This window comes from Gallinula chloropus (assembly GCF_964237585.1).
Source record: "Gallinula chloropus genome assembly, chromosome: 9".
Lineage (NCBI taxonomy): Eukaryota > Metazoa > Chordata > Aves > Gruiformes > Rallidae > Gallinula > Gallinula chloropus.
Genome location: NC_140094.1, coordinates 17,362,718 through 17,385,974, shown reverse-complemented (window position 1 = coordinate 17,385,974; position 23,257 = coordinate 17,362,718). Strand labels below are relative to the sequence as shown.

The window sequence follows — 23,257 nt, the reverse complement described above, 5'->3', positions numbered from 1 at the left end:
GTGTCAACACCTGATTGTTGGGTCCTGTCTGTAAGGGCAGGAAAGAGGCGGCTCCCCAGACAGGGGCACGGCCGCGGGGGGCTCGGGGACGGGGGGCACCTGGGCACCATTTTCCAGACAGGGGCACTTGGAGCACCGAGGGGCAGGAGAGAGGCCCTGGGGCCCCTGGAGGGTTTTCCCACTCTGCGGGGGGTGCCTTCCCTGGCCTGGGCTGGAAAGACGCCATGAGGCGGCTTCAGGGAGGGAAGACCCACGAAGGGTCTCTGGTGAGGGGAGACCTGCGAAGTGTCACCCGCTGAGGCGAGAGCCGTGAGGCGGCCCCGCTGAGGGGACTCCGGTCACAGGACCCCACCGAGGAAAGCCCCACCGAGGCTCCGGGCATAGTCCCCGCATACCCCGGGTGCCGAGCAGCCCCTCATGGGGACCGCGTCCGCCACACCCCGTCCCACAGCCCGGCCGGACCCGCCGAGCCGCTGCCGGCGCCCGGATGCGCAAGATGGCGCAAGGCGCTGCCCGCCCGCCCCCGCCCGCCCGCGGCCCCGCTCCCTCAGCGCCGCCCCCCCGCCCGCCTGGCGCGGCGGCGTGCTCGCTCGGAGGGGAGCAGCGCTGAAATCCGCTTTTTCCTGGGGTTCTTCCCCCTCTTTCCTTCCCCCCCCCCGGCCCCCTCCCTCCGCCAGCTGGGGGGTGGTTCTCGCCTCGCCTCTCTCCTTCCCTCCCTCCTGCGCGGGCTGCTCCCTCCCCGTGGGGCGCAGGGAGGCGAGCCCGCCCGCCCGGGATGCCATGGCTCCGCCGGGCTCCGCGCTGCCCGCCTGCCTGCTGGGGCTGCTGCTGCTCGGCTGCCGCGGAGGTAAGAGCCGGGCTGGGCTTGGGGAGACGGGCTGGGGGGTGGGAGACACGGACCTGCAGCCGGCGCGCCCGGAGCCGCTCCCCGCGCCCGCCGCCCCTCGCCCCTCGGTCGCTCGGTCCCGTCCGCGGTCTCTCCCCGCACTTCGCATCCCCGCGTCTCCCCCGCGGTAGCCGGGGCCGCGCTCGTCCCCGGTCCGTCGCGTCCTTTTCCCAGCCCTGCGGCTCGTCCCCAGGCGGTCCCAGCGCCGCACGCCGCGCCGGGCGCTCGTAGCCCCACGCATCGGGCCCCCGCGGGGGCTGAACGGACACCGCCGTGTGCAGCGCGGGGCTGCACGGCCGCGGCTGTCGGACTCACCCGGCGTGCCAGCATCCTTCTGCGGGAGCGGGGGGCTCGGCCCTCCGGGCGGAGTGGGGGGGACACGTCGGGCTCCTGGCTTCGGGCTGCAGCCTCGGGCATCAGCCCTCGCAACGCCTTCCCCCGCCGGGAGCCCGGAGGGTCCCCTCAAAGCCGTGTTGTTTTCAGTTGCAAACCCCGCTGGTGTGTGCGGGGTGGGGGGGGACACGGACTCCGGGGAGGGGAGCGTGGTGTCCGTGGTGCCCCCGTGTCAGGCTTTGGGGAGGGGGTTGGGGTGGCAGCGGCGCGGATGGGCATCCACGCTTGGGGATCAGACCCCAAATCATCGCCGGCCCCGTGAGCGGGAGACATCGTGGTTGTCAGGAAAGGCGTCAGCCGCGGAAAGGAGTCCTTGGGCTGCAAGTCGCAGGGATGAGGAGAGCTACTTTAAACCTACGAGTATTGTGCTCTCCTCTAACGCCGGGCTGGCTTCACACAGCCCCGACCGGCAGCATCACCCACCGGCCCGGGGCCAGGCTGCAAAACCCTTAAGAGGGGTTTCTCCCCGGACCCACTGCGCACGTACCCTGTGATAAATCGCGATCTTCCCCTTCTTCTGCCGCTTAAAAACACGGGTCTAACCTGAGAAAGATGCTGTCCTGCAGAAATACACCCCTGTGCTCCTGCCCCCTCTTCACTCAGCAGCCTTAAAGGTAAAGAAAAGTACGAATTGTTTAAAGAAAAAAAATGTTCAGGCAGCCCAGCGTGGTCAGAGGGGGGAAAGCGTGTGTTAGATTAATCGGAGATTAGCTGCTGGGGTGTTTAGGAAACCAGGCAGTGGGCTATTCCCATAATAAATCTCGCCACGTGGTTTGGAGCAGCAGAAAATATAAGTTACCCGTGAAGTGGATGTAAGGAGCCGGGTCTCCTCACTCTGGTGGGATTCCTGGGTACACAGCAGTACAATGAGCATGGGTGAAAAAGTAATTCTTTTTTTGAGGGGGGAAGAAAAGGAAAAGAAATGAATATTTGAAAGGAAAACTTTAGGACATTGAGTTTGTGTCTGGTTTATCACTCGCTGCTGTCTTAAATTGCCCCGTGTGTTGGTTTATGCTGCGACTTGGCAGGTCGGTGGCTTCTGACTCTGTTTCACTGGCTGCGCTCGAAAACTTTCCCAGCCCTGATGTCCCCCCCCCGCCCTCGGTGGGTTTGTTTGCTGGAGATGCAGTGACCAGCGACGTAACACGTTTCTGTGCTCTGCTGAATTCAATAACCCCATCCGTGTTGGTGTCGGTGGGCGCCGGAGCCGAGAGCCTGGCCACGGGGACGGATGCAGCATCGCGCTGCACGGGACGGGATGCTCCTCTCCTCCCACTGAGGTTTTCAAACTCCCCCAAAATATTAGGCTGGCGACTGGGAACGAGGGGCTGGGAGCTGCTGGTCAGTGTGCTGGAGTGGACTCAGCAGCGAGACAGGATTTTCTTTCTTCTTTCTTTTTTTTTTTTTTTAATTTCCTGGAGCTCTTTGTTCTGGGTGGTGGACAGCTTTTGTCTGTTATTGCTGAGCCCGGCATTCAAAGGCAGGCATAGGATACGAGAGGCTCCCCTGCTCTGCTCAGTAACAGCCTTGGAATTAAACATCGTCATTTATATTTAAGTAGGCTTAACTTTTAAATTATTGAAGTTATAAGCTTTCACTAATTCCTACTCTGGGTGGCTTTGTTGGGGTGTTTTTTTTAGATGGAAAAAAAAAAGGATTGCTTTCTCCCAAGTTGGTGTAATATCCCATCTTTTTTTCCATAATATACGTGGAAGGTATCAGGTATCATTTCCCCAGTAACACTCAGAGACGCTCCATGAAATCCAAGCCCGCAGCTGGGCTTTGGGTGTCTCTCGGGGGGTGTTTCAGCAGGAGAGTCTCGGGATGTGGTTTTCCCGTGTGGAGGGTGCAGCAGGCAGCCTGGCAAACAGGGTGGTCGTCTTGCAGCCACGCACCAGGTTTGGGACTGGTGTGGGGTGTGAAGCTCATGCAGGGGTGAGAGCGTCCAGTCACCCCGTGCTGGCGGCACCCAAACTTCTGCTGGGGCCAGCGCGCTGCCAGGCTGGGACTTCTCAGTTGAAAAGCCGGTGGATAGAGAGGGGGATAGGGTGGGTTGGTCCCCTCCTGATCCATCCTGACACCCCCATGCAAGGAGTTAGAAACCCTAACCTAGCCCAATTACTCCTGTGCTCATTATCTGTCTGGCTCTGGACCTCGCACGCTCGCTTAGGAGCTGGCAGAGTCACAGGGTCTGGGGGTGGGGAGCTGGGTCCCAGATCCAAAGGTATAGCCTGTTCCCCACTCCTGTATTCCCTGCTCAATCCCGGGTTTGGCTCATGTACCCTGGCACTGTCAGCCCGGTGTGGAGCTGCTCAGGAGTGGTACTGCTTAGCAGAGAGCTGCAGAACTGCTCTGGTTTTACGTGTGTGTGTGAGAGAGCATCTCTCCCTCTTTCCTCTCTGCCTGAACTTTTCTTTCTCTGATTTCCTCATTTCTGGAGACTCTGGTGTCCCAGGGTGTGAAGTGCCAAGCCGTGACCTCCGTGCAATGCCGGCCCCTTGCTTCACAGACCCTCAGGTCTCTGCTCCCCCTGCATCTCCCCATCCCTGTGCCTGGAAACACCTTTCTCCTCTGTGCTGGGATGGCCAGACCCGGGATCTATTAGGATCCAGTGCTGGCTCCAACGGGAGCAGGATGGAGTCCCTGACTTGGGGGGTCTGCAGCATGGGGAGCAGTGTGCACCCAGCTTCTCCCCCCCAAAGCAGTGAGCGTTCAAGCAGACCATGCACTTTGTTTTGCAGCCTGCAATAGCTCTGGGACAGAAGATGCTTTTTCTCCACACCCCTTCCCCCCCCCCCCCCCCACTGTATTTCATGCTTTGCTCTCCTGTGCTTCTGACCCCGGATATTGTCCTTTTATTTGATCTAGCAAAGCAATGCAGGAGCCCTCCTCTGCAGATTAAGAATTCCCATTTAAATCACCTAAATAAGGTTGGGCAGGAACAGGAATAGTCCATTCAAAATTACTTTGAAATCACAAACTTATTTGAACTTTACTGGAGCTTTTTAGTTTTACAGAGTTTAGAAACTAATAAATTATGTAGCAGGGCTCATGAAAACCTCCCCGAGTCCCTTCGTCCAGAAGAATATGCGACATTTTGGTTTTGCAAGAAAATAAAAATAATGGTTTACACATGTTCAGGAGTCATTGGCAAGCATATAAAACTGATGGTTAAGGAGGAGAACATGTCAATAATTGCACTTTAAGAGAAGGGAGAGGCAAACAGGCGAGTGCGCTGGGGAAGTGGAATAAGTACCGATCCTGGCTGTGCTGTTGTATCAGATGTCACTGTTGTATCGCACCCTCCGCTCCAGAGGAGCCCAGTCACTTCACAACCCACACTCGCTCCTGCCTGGGTAATTTAAAGCCAGAATTTCAAAGCAGAGTCAAGGATTTGCTGGCTTTTTCCTTTTTGTGGTGGTTGTTGCTCCTGTGGTTGTGTTGATGAAGCTAACGGCAAGCGGGGAGGATGCGGGTTGGGGCTGGTGGTTCTGGCATGAAGATGCTTTTGCAAAAGGGTCTTTGCTTCTGGAACCTGCAAGTGCATGAAAAGGGAGAGAAGGGCTCGTGTTTTCTTGGAACTGCTCTGGTTTGCGAGCAAGCAGGGATCAGGATGTGGTGCTGGGGGATGCTCTCCTCCATCCTGAATGTCGGGGGGAGGTGACAAGGCGGAGCGGGTGGCTGGCAGGAAGGAGAGTGGGCTGTGTTTCCTTTGAGTCCCCTGGATGCAATTAAGAGTTTCAAAGGGTTTAATGCACACAGAAACTTCTCTTCCTCCAGAAGGACCTTGCCTTTCCTTTCCTTACACACCATCCACTCAAGCTGAGTAACTTCAAGGGCTGGGTGCCGGGGCTGTGCTGGCTGGTGGCTTTAGCACCGCGATGCCAGGGTGCCTGCAGCTCTCTGGGCAGCCTCAACCCTTTGTGCTTCTCCCAGCCTCTGTCTCTCTGATCCAGGAGCATCATTATGTACCACGGGGCCGGTCTGTGCCCCTCGTGTCCGTGTGAGGGACCAGCCAAGGCGACAGCCACCTCCCTGCTGCCTTCTTGCAGAAACCCCCATTCAGTGCTAGAGTAGCCGCAGGGAACCCGGCTCTGGGTGCAGCGTTTCCCATCGTGGCTGCTGCCTTTTGCCATCCTCTCCTAAAACAAGGGTAGATGAGGTGCTCAGGGATGTGGTTTAGCAGAGGATGGAAACGGCTGGACTTGGTGAGCTTAAAGGTCTTTTCCAACCTTGTGATTCTGTGATTCCTGCGTGGTTGTTTCCTACTTCAGATTTGTACCCCTGATGCCTTCAGGGGTGAGGCTGTGATCCACTCAGGGCTGTGAAACACGTGGGGAATGCAAATAGCAACACATCCCACACCCAGCTCACCGCCGCGCTCTCGTGTGCCTCGCTGGGCATGGAGCTACCGTGGGCGATGAACTCGGAAGAGGGCTTGGCCCTTTCCAGCTAGGCCTCACCCTGCTTTATTCGGAGATGGGGGAGCCCATGAGGAGACTCAGCTCATCCTGGGAAGGGTCTTTGTGCTGGGAATGCTTCCATGCTGCGTTTAACAAGCGACCTCCTGGGATTTTCCCAGTCTGGCCTTGAAGATCTGAAAATTATTTGGGGCCACTTCTCTGGCTCTTTGGGTCATGTTTGCCTTCCTTGGCTAAAACCTGTGCCCCCACCAAGGGCAGGGACACTGGGCACGTCTCTGGGCTCTGCACCAGGTCCAGTTACCCTGACAGAGACCTCCTGCAATCGCTTAACGAGTGGTTTATGCTCCCTGATGGAAAAATCGCTTTATAGAACCTCCTGTCCAAAAGGAAAGGGAGTAAAAAATTCTGGGCTAGTAAACTTTACTGCCAGCAAGATGTTGGGGCTGTAACAGCCCATTCTTCTCTTCTTTAAATGTAAATTTCTCTGGATGCCCTAAAGAGCTTTACTGCAGTGTAGTGCTTTTCTCCTCAGGGTCTGGGTCAGCCTCAAGGAGATTTAAGGTGGCACCAGCTGGATTTTCCTGTTGCCAATTTCATCAGCTTGAAACCAGTTATAAGCTGCTGGAGAACATCTCTCTGATCCAGGTGTCCCTTCTGTATCATCTCATTTGCAGATGGGACTTGAAAGACTCCACACTGCCGCCGAAGGAACAGGAACCATGTTTTTGTAGGGCTGTCCAGACCTGCACCCAGGTTTTTGGTCCTAATATTAACCCGCTTCCCAGTATAAAACCCTCCCATCCTGGGCACATGGGATTCAAGGGGCATCTTCTTTTGGGTTTATTGGAGCAGGAGCAGAGTGGCTGTCCTGGGCAGCATAAGGCTCACTGGTGTGTCATTGTTCATTGTTATGCTGGGAAAAAACACTGTAAAATCAGGAGAGGGCGAATTTCTGCTCACGAGAGACACTTTGTGGGTGGAAGTTGTGCTGTTGGTGTGGTGAGAGAGGAGCTGGGGCTGCCTGATGCTCCTGGTGATGCTGCCAGGTGGACCTGACAGCTCCTGCAATACTTTGCATTGTGACGAGCTCCAACCAGGCCTTTGGTGGGTCACTTCATCTCTCCATGATTAATGTTCCCCTTCTGGAATGGGACTAATAATACAGGCTTCATGTATCGGGAGCGGGATGGTCCTGCAGGCTGTGGGTCTGGATGTGGTCCTGGAGGATGCGACCGAGGTCCTTTGCAATGGATGTCACCACTAATTAGAGCAGAGAGATTAGCTGCTGCATTTTTCAGGAGGGAAAGCCAAAATCCTGTTTCCCAAACGGAAAAGGACAATGCTATGAGCGAGATCCTTCGAAGCTTTGAACATGAATCACAGTGTCAAGTGAAAAATAATTAAACTTATTTTTTTTTTTAAAAAAAAAGTACTTCAAAGTGTCGTTTAAGCTTCCCATTAATTCGGAGTTCTTTCTCTCAGCACTAAATAAATCTCTTGGTTCAAAAGCACAAGTGCTAATTGGTTTCTCGGAGGATGCCTGTCTGCTTGATCAATAGGGGAAGCAGTTTTTGTTAAATATTTGCACATACAGTCACATATTGTATTGCTCAGGGAGACGGTAAATGTTTCTCAAAAGGAGACTTGTAGAATGAGGTTTCCAATCATTTTCTTGTGCCCTTTGTGTCAGAGCTAATAACGCTGCCTCCCTCCGTCCTTTTGCAGGGAGCCAAGCAACTTCCCTCACGCGCCCCGGTGTCGGGAGGAGTGGGGTGTTCAGCTGCCTGCCCAGCACCTCCCGCCTCTGACCTGCCAGACTCAGGCTGCTGTGAGCTGAGTTGTACAGTTTGGGCTGTGAGCTGTGCTGCCTTGCAGTCTGGTTTTGGGAGGTACCTGGGGTGTTGTGTGGGATGAGCAGCGCTCGGGTGTGTGGCTGCTGGTTGGAGAGGGACGGGGCTTTCAGACTTCCCGAGTGAGTGCAGGTGGCCTCAGTGATTGCACAGTCACAGAACGCTTCGGGTTGGAAGGGACCTCAGAGATCATCTAGTTCCAGCCCCCTGCCATGGGCAGGGACAGCCTCACTAGACCAGGCTGTCCAAAGCCCCATCCAACCTGGCCTTGAACACCTCCAGGGATGGGGCTTCGACAGCCTCTCTGGGCAGCCTGTTCCTCTCTGACTCTCCATTAATTACACTTTCACCCTTTCCATGTGCCTTTGGAGTGTGCTTTCCTTCCAACACTTTGTGCATCATTTCTGTGCCTCGCTGCTATCTACAGTTATTTATGCTAACAGAGTGGGGTCTGGTTTTCCCCCATCACCTTTTTGCTTTGAGTGAGCTTTCCCCTGGCCCCATCGAGGGAGCCTTCCTGTCCCACCATGGAGGTTCCTCTGTGAGTGTCCCAGTCCCTTTGTCTCATCCTGTCATCCCAGGGAGCAGGGAGGTTGGGCTCTGTTCCGAGTCCACCTTTTGAGACCTTTGCCAGTCTTAGAAGGCCAAATCCCAATGTCCCTGTTTGAAGGCTGATCCTTGAAAGCCACTTTTAGTGCAAGTGATCCTGTGATCACAGCCAAATGGATGAAGGGGGCTCTTCAGAAGGGGCTGAAGTAGGCATGAGGCTCACTGTGGCTCGCTCTTTCTACCCTGCCTTGCACTCAGTTCTCTTGGGAGTGGCTGTGCATCGGCTGTGTAGATCTCTGGTTGGACCAGATTCTCACACCTGGTGGCACGCAGCATCCCAGGACCTCATTCTTCTGTGTGAAATACTCCAGGAATGTGATACCCTGTAGAAGCACAGCATTGAGAGGGAAATCCTTCTCACCAAGCCCACTCCATGCCCACAGATTAGGTCATAAGGCCAAGGGCTAGGGGAGTAGTGCTGGCATTTGGCTGGGGAAGAGCCCATGGTTGCTTCCTCAGAGCTTGCTGCATGCTGGGGACCTGCAGGGCTGCAGTGCCATGGTGGTGCAGAAATGTGCTCAGGTCAGCTTGCCAGCTGGGTTCCTGCCCACTGTGCCACCAGTGACTTCCCTGCTTGCAAGGTGTGGATGTCTACCCCATGAAAGACAGAGCCTGGGGGGTTTGCAGAGTGGGACACAGAGGGTCCTGAGGATCAAAGCTCAATTTTTAAAGCTAATTCTGGTCTATCAATTTAAGGATGTAAGCAGGCAGCTTTAGGAGGTCTAACGTGCCCAGGATACCAGGGTGAGGTGTAAGCCTCTCTGCATCTTTCAGCATCTAAACATCTGGGGAGAAGAGAGGCTTCTGGCTGAATTTGCATGGAAAGCCCATGTCAGGGTGAAGGGCAGAGTTTGGCTGCTCCCACACCCCCAGATGGAGTGGGCTTGCTTTCCCCATGTGTCTGGTTTTCTGGTTGCCTGGCCCTGAAGCCCCTGGAAAGTGACAGTGGGACTTCTTCAAGGACAGAAGAGCATCCCATGATAAAAAAAGCCCATCCATTGAGGAGAAAATTGGGTACTTCTGGACACTGCGAGCTGTCTGCGGGTTACAGACCAGATACACACTATCCATTTGTTGTATGGTGTCACACCTTTGGGCACGACAGCCCCAGGAGACCCCAGGACCAGCCAGTGTCTGTCCCCATCCTGGTGTGTGTCTGAGGACACCAGTCCTGATTATGAGTGTCATCACTTCTGCCGCTCGCGCAGCCTGGAGTTAGGATGCAGACCGAATGTTTATGGAGGTAAACATGATTATCTCCAATCACAGGCCTTAATGATGGTTATTATAATGACAGCTATTTGTGGGAAGGGCATGTAATTATGTTGATTCTTCCTTTTATTGTACATATAATAATAAGCTGTTTTATCGAAGAGTACGGGGGAGCTGGGGAAAGATGGGGCATTATTTCATTAGGGATTTTGCACCCCCTTGATTGCCTGTTAGGCTTAATCCCAAAATCTTGTTCAATCTGCCTGGAGTCAGAAGTTCCCCCTCAGCTCAGTGGGGAGTCCGGACACGAGGGTCCTTATCCTCCATAACCCCAGGAGCCCACGCAGGGAACGGTGCCCCAGCATGGTAGGTGCTGTTGAGACTCTGGCCGCTTCACAGAAAAAATGCAGAGCATTCACCTAATTCCTTATTTTTTTTTTTTGCCAAAAAGAAAGAAAAAAAAATAGAAGTAGTAATTGATGGGTTTGTGCTGGCTGTGGTCTAACTTGCTGAGAGGACCCCAGGGCTATCTCATAAACAAGAAGTCACCGTGAGCGATAGATCACTGAGATGGCTGGAGCTAGCCTGACATTTTAAGACTTAATGGGTTAATAAAGTGTGTGTTTTAGGTGTCTGTCACTAAGTAGAGTTTGTCCATTCCCTGCACACACTCCTACCTTGACGGCAGTACCTTTGACCTGCCGAGCGCTGCCCCTGCCTTCTTTGTCTGCTGCGTCCATCTGCCTCGGCTCAGGTTGCACTCAATGTTTATCCCCCGTAATCCAATTTAAGTTCCCGTGGAAAGCAATGGGGATTTACAGAGAGAAAGGGGAAAATATCTCGGTGGGTTTGCAGAGCAGAAAGGACAGGCTCTCTTTTTCCTTCCTTTAGGATAACTGCTTCTTTTCACCCCTCTTTTATGTATTATTTTTTTTTACCATGCATTAATAATCTGCCTCCCACTCTTTTTATGAGTCGAGCATGATGGCATCCTGTCACTGAATCACAGGCTGGTCTGGGTTGGAAGGGACCCCAAGGATCAGAGAGTCCCAGCCCCCCTGCCCCAGGCGGGGCCACCAACCTCCAGGCCTGGATCTACACAAGGTTGCCCAGGGCCCCATCCAACCTGACCTTGAACACCCCCAGGGATGGGGCACCCACCACCTCTTTGGGCAGCCTGTTCCAGCCCCTCACCACTCTCTCTGGAAAGAACTTCCCCCTAATATCTAATCTAACACTTCCCTCCTTCAGCTTCATTCCATCCCCCTTGTCCTGCCAGTCTCTGCCCTTTAACAAGCCGATTCCCCTCCTGTTCCTCTGCTCCCTTCAGGGACTGGAAGGTTGCAATGTGGTCCCCCCAGCAGCCTTCTCTTCTCCAGGCTGAACAAGCCCAGCTCCCTCAGCCTCTCTTCCTGGCGGAGGTGCTCCAGCCCTCTGATCATCTTTGTGGCTCCTCTGAACCCTCTCCAGCAGTCCCACATCTTTTTTGTATTGGGGGCCCCAGCTCTGGACACAGGACTCCAGCTGGGGCCTCATGAGGGCAGAGCAGAGAGGGACAATCCCCTCCCTGACCCTGCTCGCTACCCCTCTTCTGATGGAGCCCAGGATCCCACTGGCCTTCCAATCTTCAAGAGCACACTGCCAGCTCATGTTAAGTTTCTTGTCCTGGCTGGGCTCTGTATTAGGGATGGGCATTACAGAGACAGTGCTCTGGATGGGGTTGTTTTTTGCCCCAAGAGAAATTGCCCGTGTACATCCCGACTCTGCTGTGGGGGTCAGCTCCCCTGAGCCCCTGAAAGAGGGGAGAGCTGTGTGGAAGGTTTCAGCAGCTGGAAACCTCCACCCATGGAGCAGTCCTGCACGAGAGGTGTTAGAAAGGCGTTTTCCCTGGTTTGGGGTGAAACCGTAGGGTTTTTTTACTCTGGTGGAATTCCTTCTCCTTGGCTCGTCTCTTTTAGAGAAAAGGAAACTCGCCTCCATCCCTGCATTTACACCCTTCAAATATTTATATGACTCGGCCGCTTTGTGTCTTTCATGTCAGTGTGTGTTTTGGGCTAATCTTTAAACAATAGCTCTATTACTGTCATCTTCTGTAGTGCCTAATCACGGCTGTGTGGCAAATTATACCCTAAAAAGGTGTGCTGGACCAAGTGAAGCATAACATGCTAAAGACGTAGTGTTTAAACGTTCTGTTGGCGAAAGAAGGAAATTAGGATGTATCTGTATGATGGGAAGAGAGGGTTTGCCTGTTGTTGGTGCAAATTCTGCCATAACTTATCTCTTGTGGGCGTCATTTAGTGTAATTGCTTTGCAGGAAAGCTTTTGTGTGAGCCGGAACGCTGCGTGTTTCAGTGCTTAACTTGCTCTTCACTCAAGAGAAGATGCTCTTCACCATCCTGTGCTGGTTACTCTGTGAGAGAGACCACAGGGATAGAAAGGCACAGTGGTACCTGGGAGAGGCAAACAGCCTCCTGCTCTGCCAATCAGGAGGAGTGTCGTGAAGATGCCAGTGGCAAAATGGTCTGAATTAGGAGCTGCCACTTGTCGCCCCCACCATCTATGCTGCAAACAGGGCAGGGGCACGGCACAGCCCCTCTCTGCCTGGAGAGGAGCAGGCTTCCTGAACTGGTGTAAACTCCAGCTCCTGGGGTGGGAATGGCTGGTGTCCTGTGCTTATGCAGGTTTGTGTTGCCTGTTGCTGCACCCCTGCAACAGGCAACACTCCAAATGTTCCAGGGTTCACTCCAAACCTCCTGCAAAGGCAGGTGAAGAGGCGATTTGCAAGGGGGCTGGATTTGGTATGAGTGGGAGCTGGGTTTTGGCATGCCACTGGCCTGCCTGTCCCCCTTGCTGGAGTTTCCAAACTCAAGCGTGAAGGTCTATGAGCTGAGGTGTTGATAGCAAAACCTTGGGAGGCAAAGCATGTCCGAGGGTCTCCTGTTTCTCCCAAATGCCTGCACCCTCTAGCCTTACTGTAGCCCGCTCTATCTGAAATGTTTTCATCATCCCCCGTTAGCTGCCGTAGCAGTTGGCTCTTGCTGCTCCTTGTGGACACGCTGCTGACTCCGTCCTCCTCTTCCTTTTAGATTTTGGCCATTCCTCCGAGCTGGCATTCGTTGTGGAGCCCAGCGATGACATAGCTGTGCAGGAGCAGCCCTTGATCCTCTACTGCCAGGTGGAGGGCATCCAGCCCATCACCATCACGTGGCGGAAGAATGGCGTGATGATCGTGGACAGCGAGAACGCCTTCATGTTGGCCAACGGGTCGCTCTACGTCTCCCGCTTCCAGAGGGTCCGGGGAGATGGGTCCTCGGATGAAGGCGAGTACGACTGCACGGCACAGAACCACTACGGGCTGGTGGTGAGCCGGAAGGCGAAGATTCAGGCAGCAAGTAAGTACGGGCATCGTCCCACCCACACCTCATGGGACAATCCTGTGAGGGGCTCTGGCTCTGCTGGGAGGTGGGAGGGCAGTGTTGTGGGTGGTGGATGTTCAGGGAGGGAGGGTTAAAGAGGAGGGAGAGAAAGGAGAACCTGAAGCTGGCAGAGGGAGGATCTGACTGGCATCTGCTCTGCATAGCCATCCAGATGTGAAAGAAAAGAAGTGCTAATCATATCGGGGAGAAAAACTAAAGGCCACCTCCTAGCAGTGAATTCTCTGTCTCGAAGGGGTGAGTTAATTGAAGTCGTGCGGTGAAACAGTCCGTGGCTCCTGTGGCTCCTGCAGTAGGTTTAGAAGCCCCTTTGCTGTGCAGCACGGCTGGTCCCTGCTTGGTGGGCAGCACCTTCCAAACCTCCCACAAAGACCTTCTGAAGGTCACGGCTTCCTTCACTTTGTTATTTAAGGCAGGCAGCGTGGAGGCAGCAAGGGCTTATTTACTACCCGGCATGGCAGTGCCTTTGGGGGCAAGGCTAACGCCACCAGACAGATTGTCTGGTGGGGGGGAAGCCTGCAGGAGGAGAGAGATGAAAATGTCAGCGAGGAAATGAAATTTAAGGGCGGGGAAGGAAGAATTACAGAGCGGGCTGTGACTCCAGCCCTGCGCAGCACCCGGCTTTGCCTGTTGCGTCGCCACACCCGGAGCGGTCGGTGCTGTTGGGTCTCGTGCTGTGCAGGCTGCTGGCTCTCCCAGTGCCGGTACTGGTTGGGTTTTGGCTGATGGTAGAACTGAGGTGTCGTGGTGTTTTCTGTCCTCGTGGTCTTGGTGGCACGCTTTGCCCGCAGCGTGTCTGCAGACTCTGGAGGGGCAGCTCCTAATCCTTTCTTCTCATTCACTGCTGGGTGCAGTGGGTGTACGGGGTGAGGATGGGGGTCTGGTATGGCCCTGAGACCTGGCCACATGCTGGTTTGAGAAAGCAGTGTTACCAAAGGGTTCTCCAACTCATCCAGGAGACAGCTACTGCTCTTCTTTCTCTTCAAGACACTTACCACCACTTCTGCTGCATTCCTAAATGGGTTTTTTTTGGTGCAAAGCAGGAAGACTCGACAGCAAAGTCGGGGGGCCAGGGTCCCAAATCAGGGGGGGGTGTGGGAGTGTGGGGGGTGCCTTTCGAAGCATCGCCGCTTGCTCCCCACTGTGCCGGGGCCGGCTGGCAGCCCACCAAGGGAACACTCCAACCCTTGTGTATAACAATCCCCAAGCACATGAAGTGGCCATCTGCAAACCTAGCTTTTCAGTAGTGTAAGAAGTGACATTGTCCAGGAGCCAAGGGCTTTGGGTCCGTGCCAGATTAGCAGCTGGATCTCAAACTTGTCAGTCTTGCGGTGCTAAACCTTGGAGCGCTTTTGGTGAGCGGCTCTGGCATTTATGAGCTGGGAGCTGGCTGACGTGCAAAGCACAATGTCAAACTTCTCAGACCTGTAAACAGGAGATGTGAGAGCCGGGAGGAATTACCTTTGGGACGGTGCATTGTCAATAAACACTGTTATCTCAGCTCCTGCATCAATATGTATGTGATGTGCTGTGCGTCCCTGAATAGCGTTTCCTTTTGTAGCCGTAGTTTTGTGTGAATCAAAATGAAAAAGGGATCGTGTTTAAAAAAGCTCCGGACTCTGTTCTGGCTTCAGGCTTGGTTTCTTGTCAACCCTGAGAAAAAAAGGTCTGGGTGAAGCCAGCATGAAACACAGGGCAGCTGGCCTTGATGCTACAAGTGCCTGCAGATAATGGGAATAAAATGGGATGTGGTGGGCAAATGCAACCCTCTGGCCTGAACTGCAGGAGCACACACTCGTGCTTTGGGCTTGGTAGCTGAAAGCTCCTAGGAGGGAATCACAGTTGTACCCTCGAGCCCCTCATGTCTCAGGGTGGTTCCACACAAGTAATAACCATTTTCCGTGCCCTACGTCCCGATAAGCAAGTCAAACAAAGGTGGAGGGTAATTATCCTCAGGTTAGAGCTGATGGGACTATCACACCGAAGACACAGGTGCTGGCTGCCTGCAAGGGGGGGAAATAACCCCAACCCCAAGTGCTAAGCAGCCCTTTGCAAAGCAGAGTAAATACTGCCGGTGGGTAAAAACCTCATCCAAGTGCTGATCTCTTCTTCCCTCTGAGCCTGACATCTCAACACAAAAGCAAAGGAGAAATAAAAACCTTTCACAAAACAAAAATCTTGAAAGTTGATCAAGGCCACAGTACTGAGGAATAAAAGGGATCTGACAGACCCGAGCCCCTCGAGAGCTCCGCTGCACTTTTCACTGTCTTCAAAGGCAGGCTGTTAGCCTGGTATCACCGTTACAGACCCCAGCTTTGTATGATTGCTTGGAATATAATCTTCTTGGCTTGGAGGAATGTACATATTTGCATTCAGGAAATGCGGGCTGGGTATTGTGGTTTTTTTATGTTTCAGATTTACTTCAGCACTTGGCATTGAGTAAAATTTAACTGGAAGAATCGTTCTTCCGTGCCTGCGGCCCCCATGGGCTTGAGGTGCCTGTGGTGTCCCCATGGAGTGGGTGCTTCTTAAAACCTTCCTCCTAAAAGTTGCCTTGTTGAAGGTATTTAAAATTCAGGGGGAAGTCCTCTTTGTCATCAGTGTGAAGATGCTCAGTGGGGGGAAGCGGGTCTTGGCCGCTCTGTGGATTTGGCAGGTCAGGTGCTGTAGGTGCTGATAATGTTTTTGAAGCATGACTGTCTTTTTAGAACAAGTGTGCAAGAGGCCTACACGTGGCAGAGCGGAGCAGGGTGCCCTGGGCATTTCCACCCTCTGCCTGGTACCCTGGTTGGAATTTTCTTTGCCTGCTCCTGTGGAAGGTGGGCTCCCCAAAATGCAGCCGCCCTTCTCCTCATCACCACCCGGTGCTTAACTTGGCCCTGATCCTGTCACCTCATGGCATTTCCAGCCCGGTTTGCCGATGTTGTGATTTGATGGAGCTGGCTCCAAATCATCATAAATCACAGCCCGGCCGGTGGAGTAAGACCCATTGATTATATCACTCAATAACAAGCAGTTACCACTAATTGGAAATCACCATCAAACTGGGTATCGGATCAGGCTCTGCACGCATCCGGCTCGAGAGTAGCAATTTTCCCTGTTTGATCTGGTGCTATAAAAAACAGGAAAGAGGGAAAGTCAGTCAATTGTGCAACCTGGAGCCAAAGAGGTTTCTTGAAGCCTGGCAGAATGGACCTGCCCGTTACTTGCAGTACTGTGGGACCTGAGAATAGCTCTGGAGATACCTGGGCTTGTGAAGATGTTTTCCTCATCATGCCTTGCTGCAAGGGGGATGGTGATTTGTAGCCAAGCACAGCTCTGTACCTCCCCATGCCCTTCTCTGCTTCCTTACCCACTTCCCTTCAGCATCCTGCCCCACATCCCGTTCCTCCATCCCATTATTCCTGGCTGAACACAGCATTTACCCAGCTAGTAGGATGGCAAGGGTGACAGCCCAGGCAAGGCAGGTGTTACATCTCTTCTCCACATTGATCCCTGCAGACAGCCCCAGCTCCTCTCACCCAGCCCATGCCCAGCATGCCTACTCCCTGCTAACACACTGGCTGCTGCGACCCCCAGCCCGAGGGTCTCAAGGTCACCTGCAAAACAGAAAAAGGAGAGGGGTGTCTGGTCTATATGTATGCTTCCAAGTTGGTTTCCTTGCCAGGCTAGGGGAGGAGGTTGGGGATTCTGGGGCTTTTAAAGCAGGAAAGAGCTTCCCATCGTTTTGGCTCCTCTGCGTAGAATATATTCAGGGTTTAACCTGCAGCCCCCTTTCCAGGCTCAGGGGTGGTGGGAAGAGCTGCTGAGCCCAAATAATGGCAGCATTTATAAGAGTGTAGAGACAAGAAGGAAGTCTAAAAGGATTAGGGAGAGACAAAGGGGGCTGATTATTTTATGGGTCACAATACAAGGCATTAGAGTGAGATCACAAAGGGATGTAATTACAAAAGAAGGCCATACTGGGGGGATCAAACTGGGATTAGAGTGGGAAATGTTTTTACACAGTTTTGTTCCACTCATTATGAAGTTAGCATTTTAAATTAAGGTTTAAATAAGGTGGCACCAAAGTTGTCACCAAGGTATTTCCTAGGCAATGCCACTGTTTGGATGCAGATTGCGAGTCTCAGCTCAAAACATCCCAGCAGACCTTAAACACACGGGTTTGCTGTTGGCTTTTTCTTTGGGGACGGTATCCGTATGGTCAGCAGAGCCCTACCTATAGCTTGTGCTTAGGTGAAGTGAACCTGTTCCTGAAATTGGAAGGGGGATGCTTTTGTGATGATGCCTTTCAGTGCTGGAGGTGGAGGTATGCTTTTAAAGCAAGGGCCCTGGTGTCGCCGGTTTGTGGCTCTGTGTGACTCCCAGGAACCTCTGGCCAGCGGTCCCTTGCATTTTATTGCAGCTTAACCCCTGGTGTTGCAGGCCAACTTTCCTCCACCCACAAATGAGATTATTTTTCAATGTTCAGTTGGGGCTGTGCTTGCATTTAATGCCCTTTCTGCTCAAAGGCTGAGCAGAAGGGCTCAGTCCTGATGCCAGTGACGTTTCTTTATCGTCTGGGCTTCAGATGCTTGTGGTTCTTTTTAAGCAGTGAGCCTCAGAGGGGAAAAATACTGGGAGAAAAAAAAAAGGAAAGAAAAAGGAATTAAGTAAAGCAAAGAGACTCTGAGAGGTTTCAAGGGGATGGGTATGATGGGTGAGCAGGTTATTTCCCTCCATCAGCTCTTTTGGCTGCCTCTAGGCCATGCTGGCTCGTGCGATGCTGCCTCTCCCATCCGTACTGGTGCAGTGTTCAGCCCTGTGTGTGCTGCAGAACAGATGTACAAATATAGCAGTCGCTGGGGGACAGGGGGGAGAGATCTGACTGGGAATTTTAGTAGTAGATTTGCGGGATTAAAAGAGTTTGTCACTTACCACCCACCACATTTCAGCACGCGTGCGGCAGCCAGGATTCATCCTGAGACTTGAGCGCGTTTATAAGGCCATATTTCTTCTGGCTGCTCATTTCTTAGCAGCGTGATAGTTATTTAAATATCATCCTGCACTTCTCCACGAGGCTTCTAACGGGGATGCGCCAACCTTAGCTCCAGCAACGTTATCTCTCATACAGGGGGGGTTTGCACTGCAGGCAGTAATGTCACTTAGTCATTTATAGAAAGCTCAGGGGAAATATATCAGAAGAATTTCATTAATGGTAGCACTGTTGAGTTATTTGTCTCAATTAACTCTTGGAGCGCAGCTGAGGAAGTTCTGACATCCCTGCAGCACGAGGCGGGATCGCTGCCCGCTTTTTAAATGTGGGGTGATGCTCTGCTGGTACCTGTGCAGGCAGCTCTGTGCAGGCAGCAGGGTGCTCAGCCTCACCTCCTTTTATACTCCTTGTCCCTCCAGCTGCTGCTCTGCCCCAGCCCCTCTCTGAAGCACGGGGCCACCCCCCGCTGCTGTTTTATTCTGCAGGGCAGGTCTCTGCTACCTTGGTTGTCTGCTGGCAGTCATCACCCTGGGATGTCATCGGTGCTGTCACCTGGAGCAGCTCTTGTTCTACCTAGGCTTGTCTCAGCTTAAGGATTTGTATTGCCTCTAGTTACCCAGTTGTTCTGCCCTACAAGGGTCCCAGCTGGCGATGGTGTGTCTAGTAACATCCACACACCACCTGTGCTTCAGTTTCCCCTCCCTGAACCTCAGTGATTTGTCTCAGTGCCTTCCTTTGCCCACCCCTGTGAGCATCTTGGGGAGGGAAATCGCTATTTTATGTGCACTGAGGACCCATTTTAGCCAGGGATGATGCTTCATCTGTGCTGTCGCTTCCCTGCAAGCCTGCCAAGAGGCAAAGGCCTTTCCAGAGCTGTGGAAAGGCTGATACCCAGGTGAGAGGGGGGGCTACTTTTCTGCCACCTTCATTGGTAAGGTTGTGAGTAGGAATCGATCTTCAGGGGCATTTGACCAGAGCAATCAATGCTGTTGATGTAGTGGGTAACCAGTGAGTTAAAGGAAAGTGTCACTGGTTTGTCTGAAAGCTGTGGTCCTGGCTGTGACCCACAGTTACACCAAAAATATATAAATAAATAAAAGGGCACAGAAGCTGTAGTGAAAGATTCCTGATTTTGTCAGGGCCACGCCAAAATTCTGTGCTGATCCCTGCCCGCTGTGAGGTTGGGATTTGGGGCACCCTGCTTTAAATGTTGGGAGCCTTTGGGTGCAGCAGTGATAGGAGCAAGGGCAGACCTCATGACTCCCCTCTTACAGGTGAGTCCCATGTCGGGGCTGAAGCTGCTTTCCCCATGCCAGTGGGATGAGATCTAAGAGCCGTCAGCCAGAGCTCCCCAGCACCACGGGATGCTGGTTCCCAGCTCCGTGCACCGCCTCTCCCACTCCAGTTTTGGCTCTCCCCACCATCGCAGCCCTGTTGCTGGGAAGGGAGTCTGCTCCCACTCCTCCTAGGCACAGCATATGGTTTTCAGAGAGGTTCTTGCTTTAAACCCAATTTTACAGTTGGGTTGACTGAGGCAAAAGGAGGTCAAACGATTCGCCTGAGGTCACTCAATAAGTGGCTCAGATTAAATCTCAACCCACGATGCTGCCCGTTCCCAGCGCTGGCTGTGCCGGACAGACCAGATGGCCTTCTGAATGCAGCGTCAAGATCCTCGGCTTTTTCTCAACCTCATTGTTCTCCATTGTGGGCTTCTGAATGCAGGACCTTGAAAGTGAGAGTCATTTGGATTTGCCGAGTCCAAGTTATTCTGTTTAATGACATGGATTTGCAGGAGAGGGTTTAAACACGCTGTTTTGCTGCAGAGGTTTGAATGTTGCAGAGATTTACCTCTTTGCTTTGGTTTTCTGATGTTAAAACTCTCTCTGTCCCCACCAGCTAAAATTGGTCCCTTACCCTTCCAGCTGGCCCTCTGCTGTCTCACCGGCTGAGCGGGGCTGCCCTGGCTTTGATCCCGCAGTAATTCCCCCAGGGTGATATTGCTTCAGCTTCCATGTCTGTGCTGCCTGTGTCTTCCCACTTAGCTTGGTCCTGGAACCAAGGGTGCTGGAACCACCTGCTGGACAAGGTGATGTCGAGTGTTGGGCTCCATGAGGCTTTAGGCTCTGATGTTACCTCTGGAAATGCAGGTGGAGATGCTGACACCTTCCCCCTGATCTGGTGCAGTGTCCCACACGTTGCTCCTGAGAGCAGTAGGGACCACGGATGCAGTTAGAGCGCTGCGTTGGGTACCAGAGACAAGTGCCACCCCACTGCCTGGAAAAGTGGCTCCGTAATCTCTTCTGGAAAGCAAGTGGGCAGACCCATGGGATCAAGGGGCTGGAGCACCTCTCCTGTGAAGACAGGGTGAGAGAGTTGGGCTGGTTCAGCCTGGAGAAGAGAAGGCTCAGGGGAGACCTAATTACGGCCGACCAGTACTGAAAGGGGTCCTAGAGGAAAGGGGGAGAGGGGCTGGTCACCAGGGAGTGCAGGGACAGGACAAGGGGTGATGGCTTCAAGCTGACAGAGGGCAGGGTTAGGTGAGACGTTAGGAAGAAATTCTTCACTCTGAGGGTGTGGAGGCCCTGGCACAGGGTGCCCAGAGAGGCTGTGGAAGCCCCATCCCTGGCAGGGTTCAAGGCCAGGTTGGATGGGGCTTTGAGCAGCCTGGTCTAGTGAAGGGTGCCCAAGGCAAGGGGTTGGAACTAGATGACCTTTGAGGTCCCTTCCAACCCAAAGTGTTCTGTGATTCTGTGACTTGCAGAGCAGAGACCATCTGCCCAGGGAGCAATGATGCTGGGGCAGGCGGTGGTCCTCAGGGCAGTGGGGAGCAGTCTTGCACCCACACATCCCTCTGCCTCCAGCCTCCCCCGCGGCAGGGCCCACACTTGCACCCTCGCCACTCACATGCCTCAGTAAGTTGGCACCTCTTGAGCACGCCTTGATTAATGGTGGGTTTTTTGTCAGTCCTAAGAGGCCCCCATTATGTCCCTTTGATGCCGCATTTCGCACTTACCACTGTCACTGAGCTCAATGACTAATTTTCACAGGTCAGAGGAGAGGGACAATGGATCAGGCCACATTTGGAAGAAACAAATGAAATTTTGCTGCAATTGAGAGCACTAATTAAGAGTGAGGATCAATTTGGGTGTACAAAAGAGATAGTTTTAGGCTGCTGGTGTGTAAATGAGCGTCGGCATTGCGCTGAGGTAACAGAAAGGGGTTGGTGTGTGCGGACTTCAGCTGCAGCATCGTGCTCCCCACTGCACTGGATCAATCCTTCTGTGCTTGTTCATCAGGAAGGGGGGGAAAACAACCCAAATGTTTTCCTGCCTGCTGTGCCCAGGAAGGGCAGGGACAGCAAACCTGCCAGATCGAGTCACACTTGATTCCTGTGAGGTGTTTTTAGCCAGGAGCAGGAGCTTGTGTTTCTTTGGTAACGTTGCTCATCTTGGAAGATGGCACTGCAAATCAGCTGGTGGCTTCTGAGCGCAGCACGTTGCATTCCTGGCATCCCTTTGGGTGGGATGGTGCCCATCCTCATCCCAGGCCGTAGCTCCCTCTCCCATGGATTATTGCCCTGCTTTGCTGAGACTGCAGAGGAACACTGATTCGGAGGAGGTATTGGAGGGAATGGTGAATTCTCATTCTGTGCACTTGGGGTGAGCTGATTGCCAATGTCCAGTTCCAAACAGTTTGCAAACCATTTTGGCAGTCATTTGCATCACTTCTATTTTTGGTTGGATTTGCCCTGGGCAGAAAGGTGGGAGCATCGGCTGGAGCATTCAAGAAGGTTCGCTGGGTCTTTGCAGGGCTCCCATGAAGCAAAGACCTAATGGATTTGAACCCAAACAGATTTATGGTACTGAGCAAACCTCCAAAACAATCAGGTGGAAGTGGCAGACCCCTCTTTTCTCTTGTTCCCTGGTGTGGTTTCCCCATTACCAAATTTCTTCCCTGGAGCTCAGCATCTTCCTCAGAGGGCAGTGGGATGTTCAGCCTTGTTCCAGACTTCTTGCTCTTGTCCTGAGCTCCCTGCAGTGATGTTGCCCTGAAAGGTCAAGCAAAGTGGCCACATCCCTTTGGTCCTTAGCTCTGGCTGCGGTGAGGGGGACTTGCTGGGGCACTTTGTTTGCTCGGAGCAACATCCACGTCCAGCTCACCATGGTTTCCCACGGCAATGTGTAAAGGAGTGGGAGGGAAAGCCCTGACTGCGTCTTTCATTACTGATCCTAATGCTCTGAAGGGGGGGAGAGGAGAGGCAGGGCCTCAGGGGGTCAGCTGGAGCTCTCTCTCAAAAAAAAAAGGACTGAGAGTGAGTGGGGAGAGAAGAAAAAGTCTTTGCATATTTGAAGGATGGCAACAAAAATTATGGTGGTGTTTGGGGTCTTTTTTTAATTAATGAGAGCCAAAGAGAAAACAGTTTCTTTCAACTTTGGCAGAGCCGTGGGTACTCTGAGACCCTTGCAGGAGCACAGGCTCGGCAGGTGCTGAGCACCTCTGAATGACAGGAACTGGTCTGCAGCCTAAATGCAGAGCCTGGGCTCTAGTTTTAAGGATCCAGACTAGGCAGGTTTGGACAAAGCCAGGGTGGTTGATGCCTTGGGCAGCCTGGCTCTGCTACTGCTCTCCTGTGTGACCTTGGGCAAATCTCCTGATGCCCTCATGTCTCCTGGAATCGGGGATGGAGGCATTGCTGCTCCCCAGCTCCTCCCAGCCCCTTTGGGTTTGGGGGCCCACCGCTGGCAGCCTGTCTGCACTGAGCTGGTGCTGGGGGGCCCTGACCCCGCTTGAAGCTGCCAGAGCTCATTATCAGCACCGGCAGCTCGTTCCCGCCGCAGCGGGTCCGGGGAGGCCGGTTGTCTCTGGGTGCACCGCTCGGTGCTGATCACTCTGCAGCTGATCGGGGTTGAGGAGTTTGGGCACTCCAAGGACCTCGTGTCGCTGCCAACTGTCGATTTTCATGAGCTCTGGCTCTTCTTGAGACCTCGGAGCTGGCACCCAACCATCAGGCAACCAGCCAGCGGGTTCAGAAGTTCTTTTAGAGGGAGGCAGAGGTCTCTGCATCGCATATTCGTCTGCAAAAGCCTCTTGGACCTCGAGTTTGAAAAGCCAGCGTGGGTCCAGGTCCACAGGAGGTGTTTGTGTTTCTGCTTTCTGTTTTAAAGTGTGGTTTGCATCCGTTTGAAGAACCTCTGTGATTCACACTGCTGCATCCCGTGGAGGGGGGGGAAACCAGGATTTGTCCAGCTCCCTGCCCAAAGGGAGCCTGCTTCATTTTTCTTTGGCTAACCTCTAACTAGGTTTCCCCAAGAATGAGAGATTACCTGATCTTCCAAAAGCATTTCCAGCGTGCAGGGGAAGTCTGGATGACTCACAACTTTTAATTAGCTCTCCTGACCGAGGCAAGGATCCCCTCCCTCCCTCCCTCCCTTACAGCCAGGGTGGTGATTAGAATTACAATGAAGATAATCCAA

General features: G+C 53.3%; 1 protein-coding gene across 1 annotated transcript in view; it reads left to right on the top strand.

Moving 5' to 3' along the window:
* Nucleotides 1-780: 780 nt before the first annotated feature.
* The window catches only part of IGDCC3 (immunoglobulin superfamily DCC subclass member 3), a gene marked incomplete at both ends in the record, with an annotated part of 99,403 nt that continues 76,926 nt past the window's right edge, over nucleotides 781-23,257 (top strand). Inside the window, 2 exons of the mRNA XM_084268032.1 lie at nucleotides 781-847; nucleotides 12,461-12,766. Coding sequence (XP_084124158.1) covers nucleotides 781-847; nucleotides 12,461-12,766 — 373 coding nt within the window. The remainder of the gene's footprint in view (nucleotides 848-12,460; nucleotides 12,767-23,257) is intronic.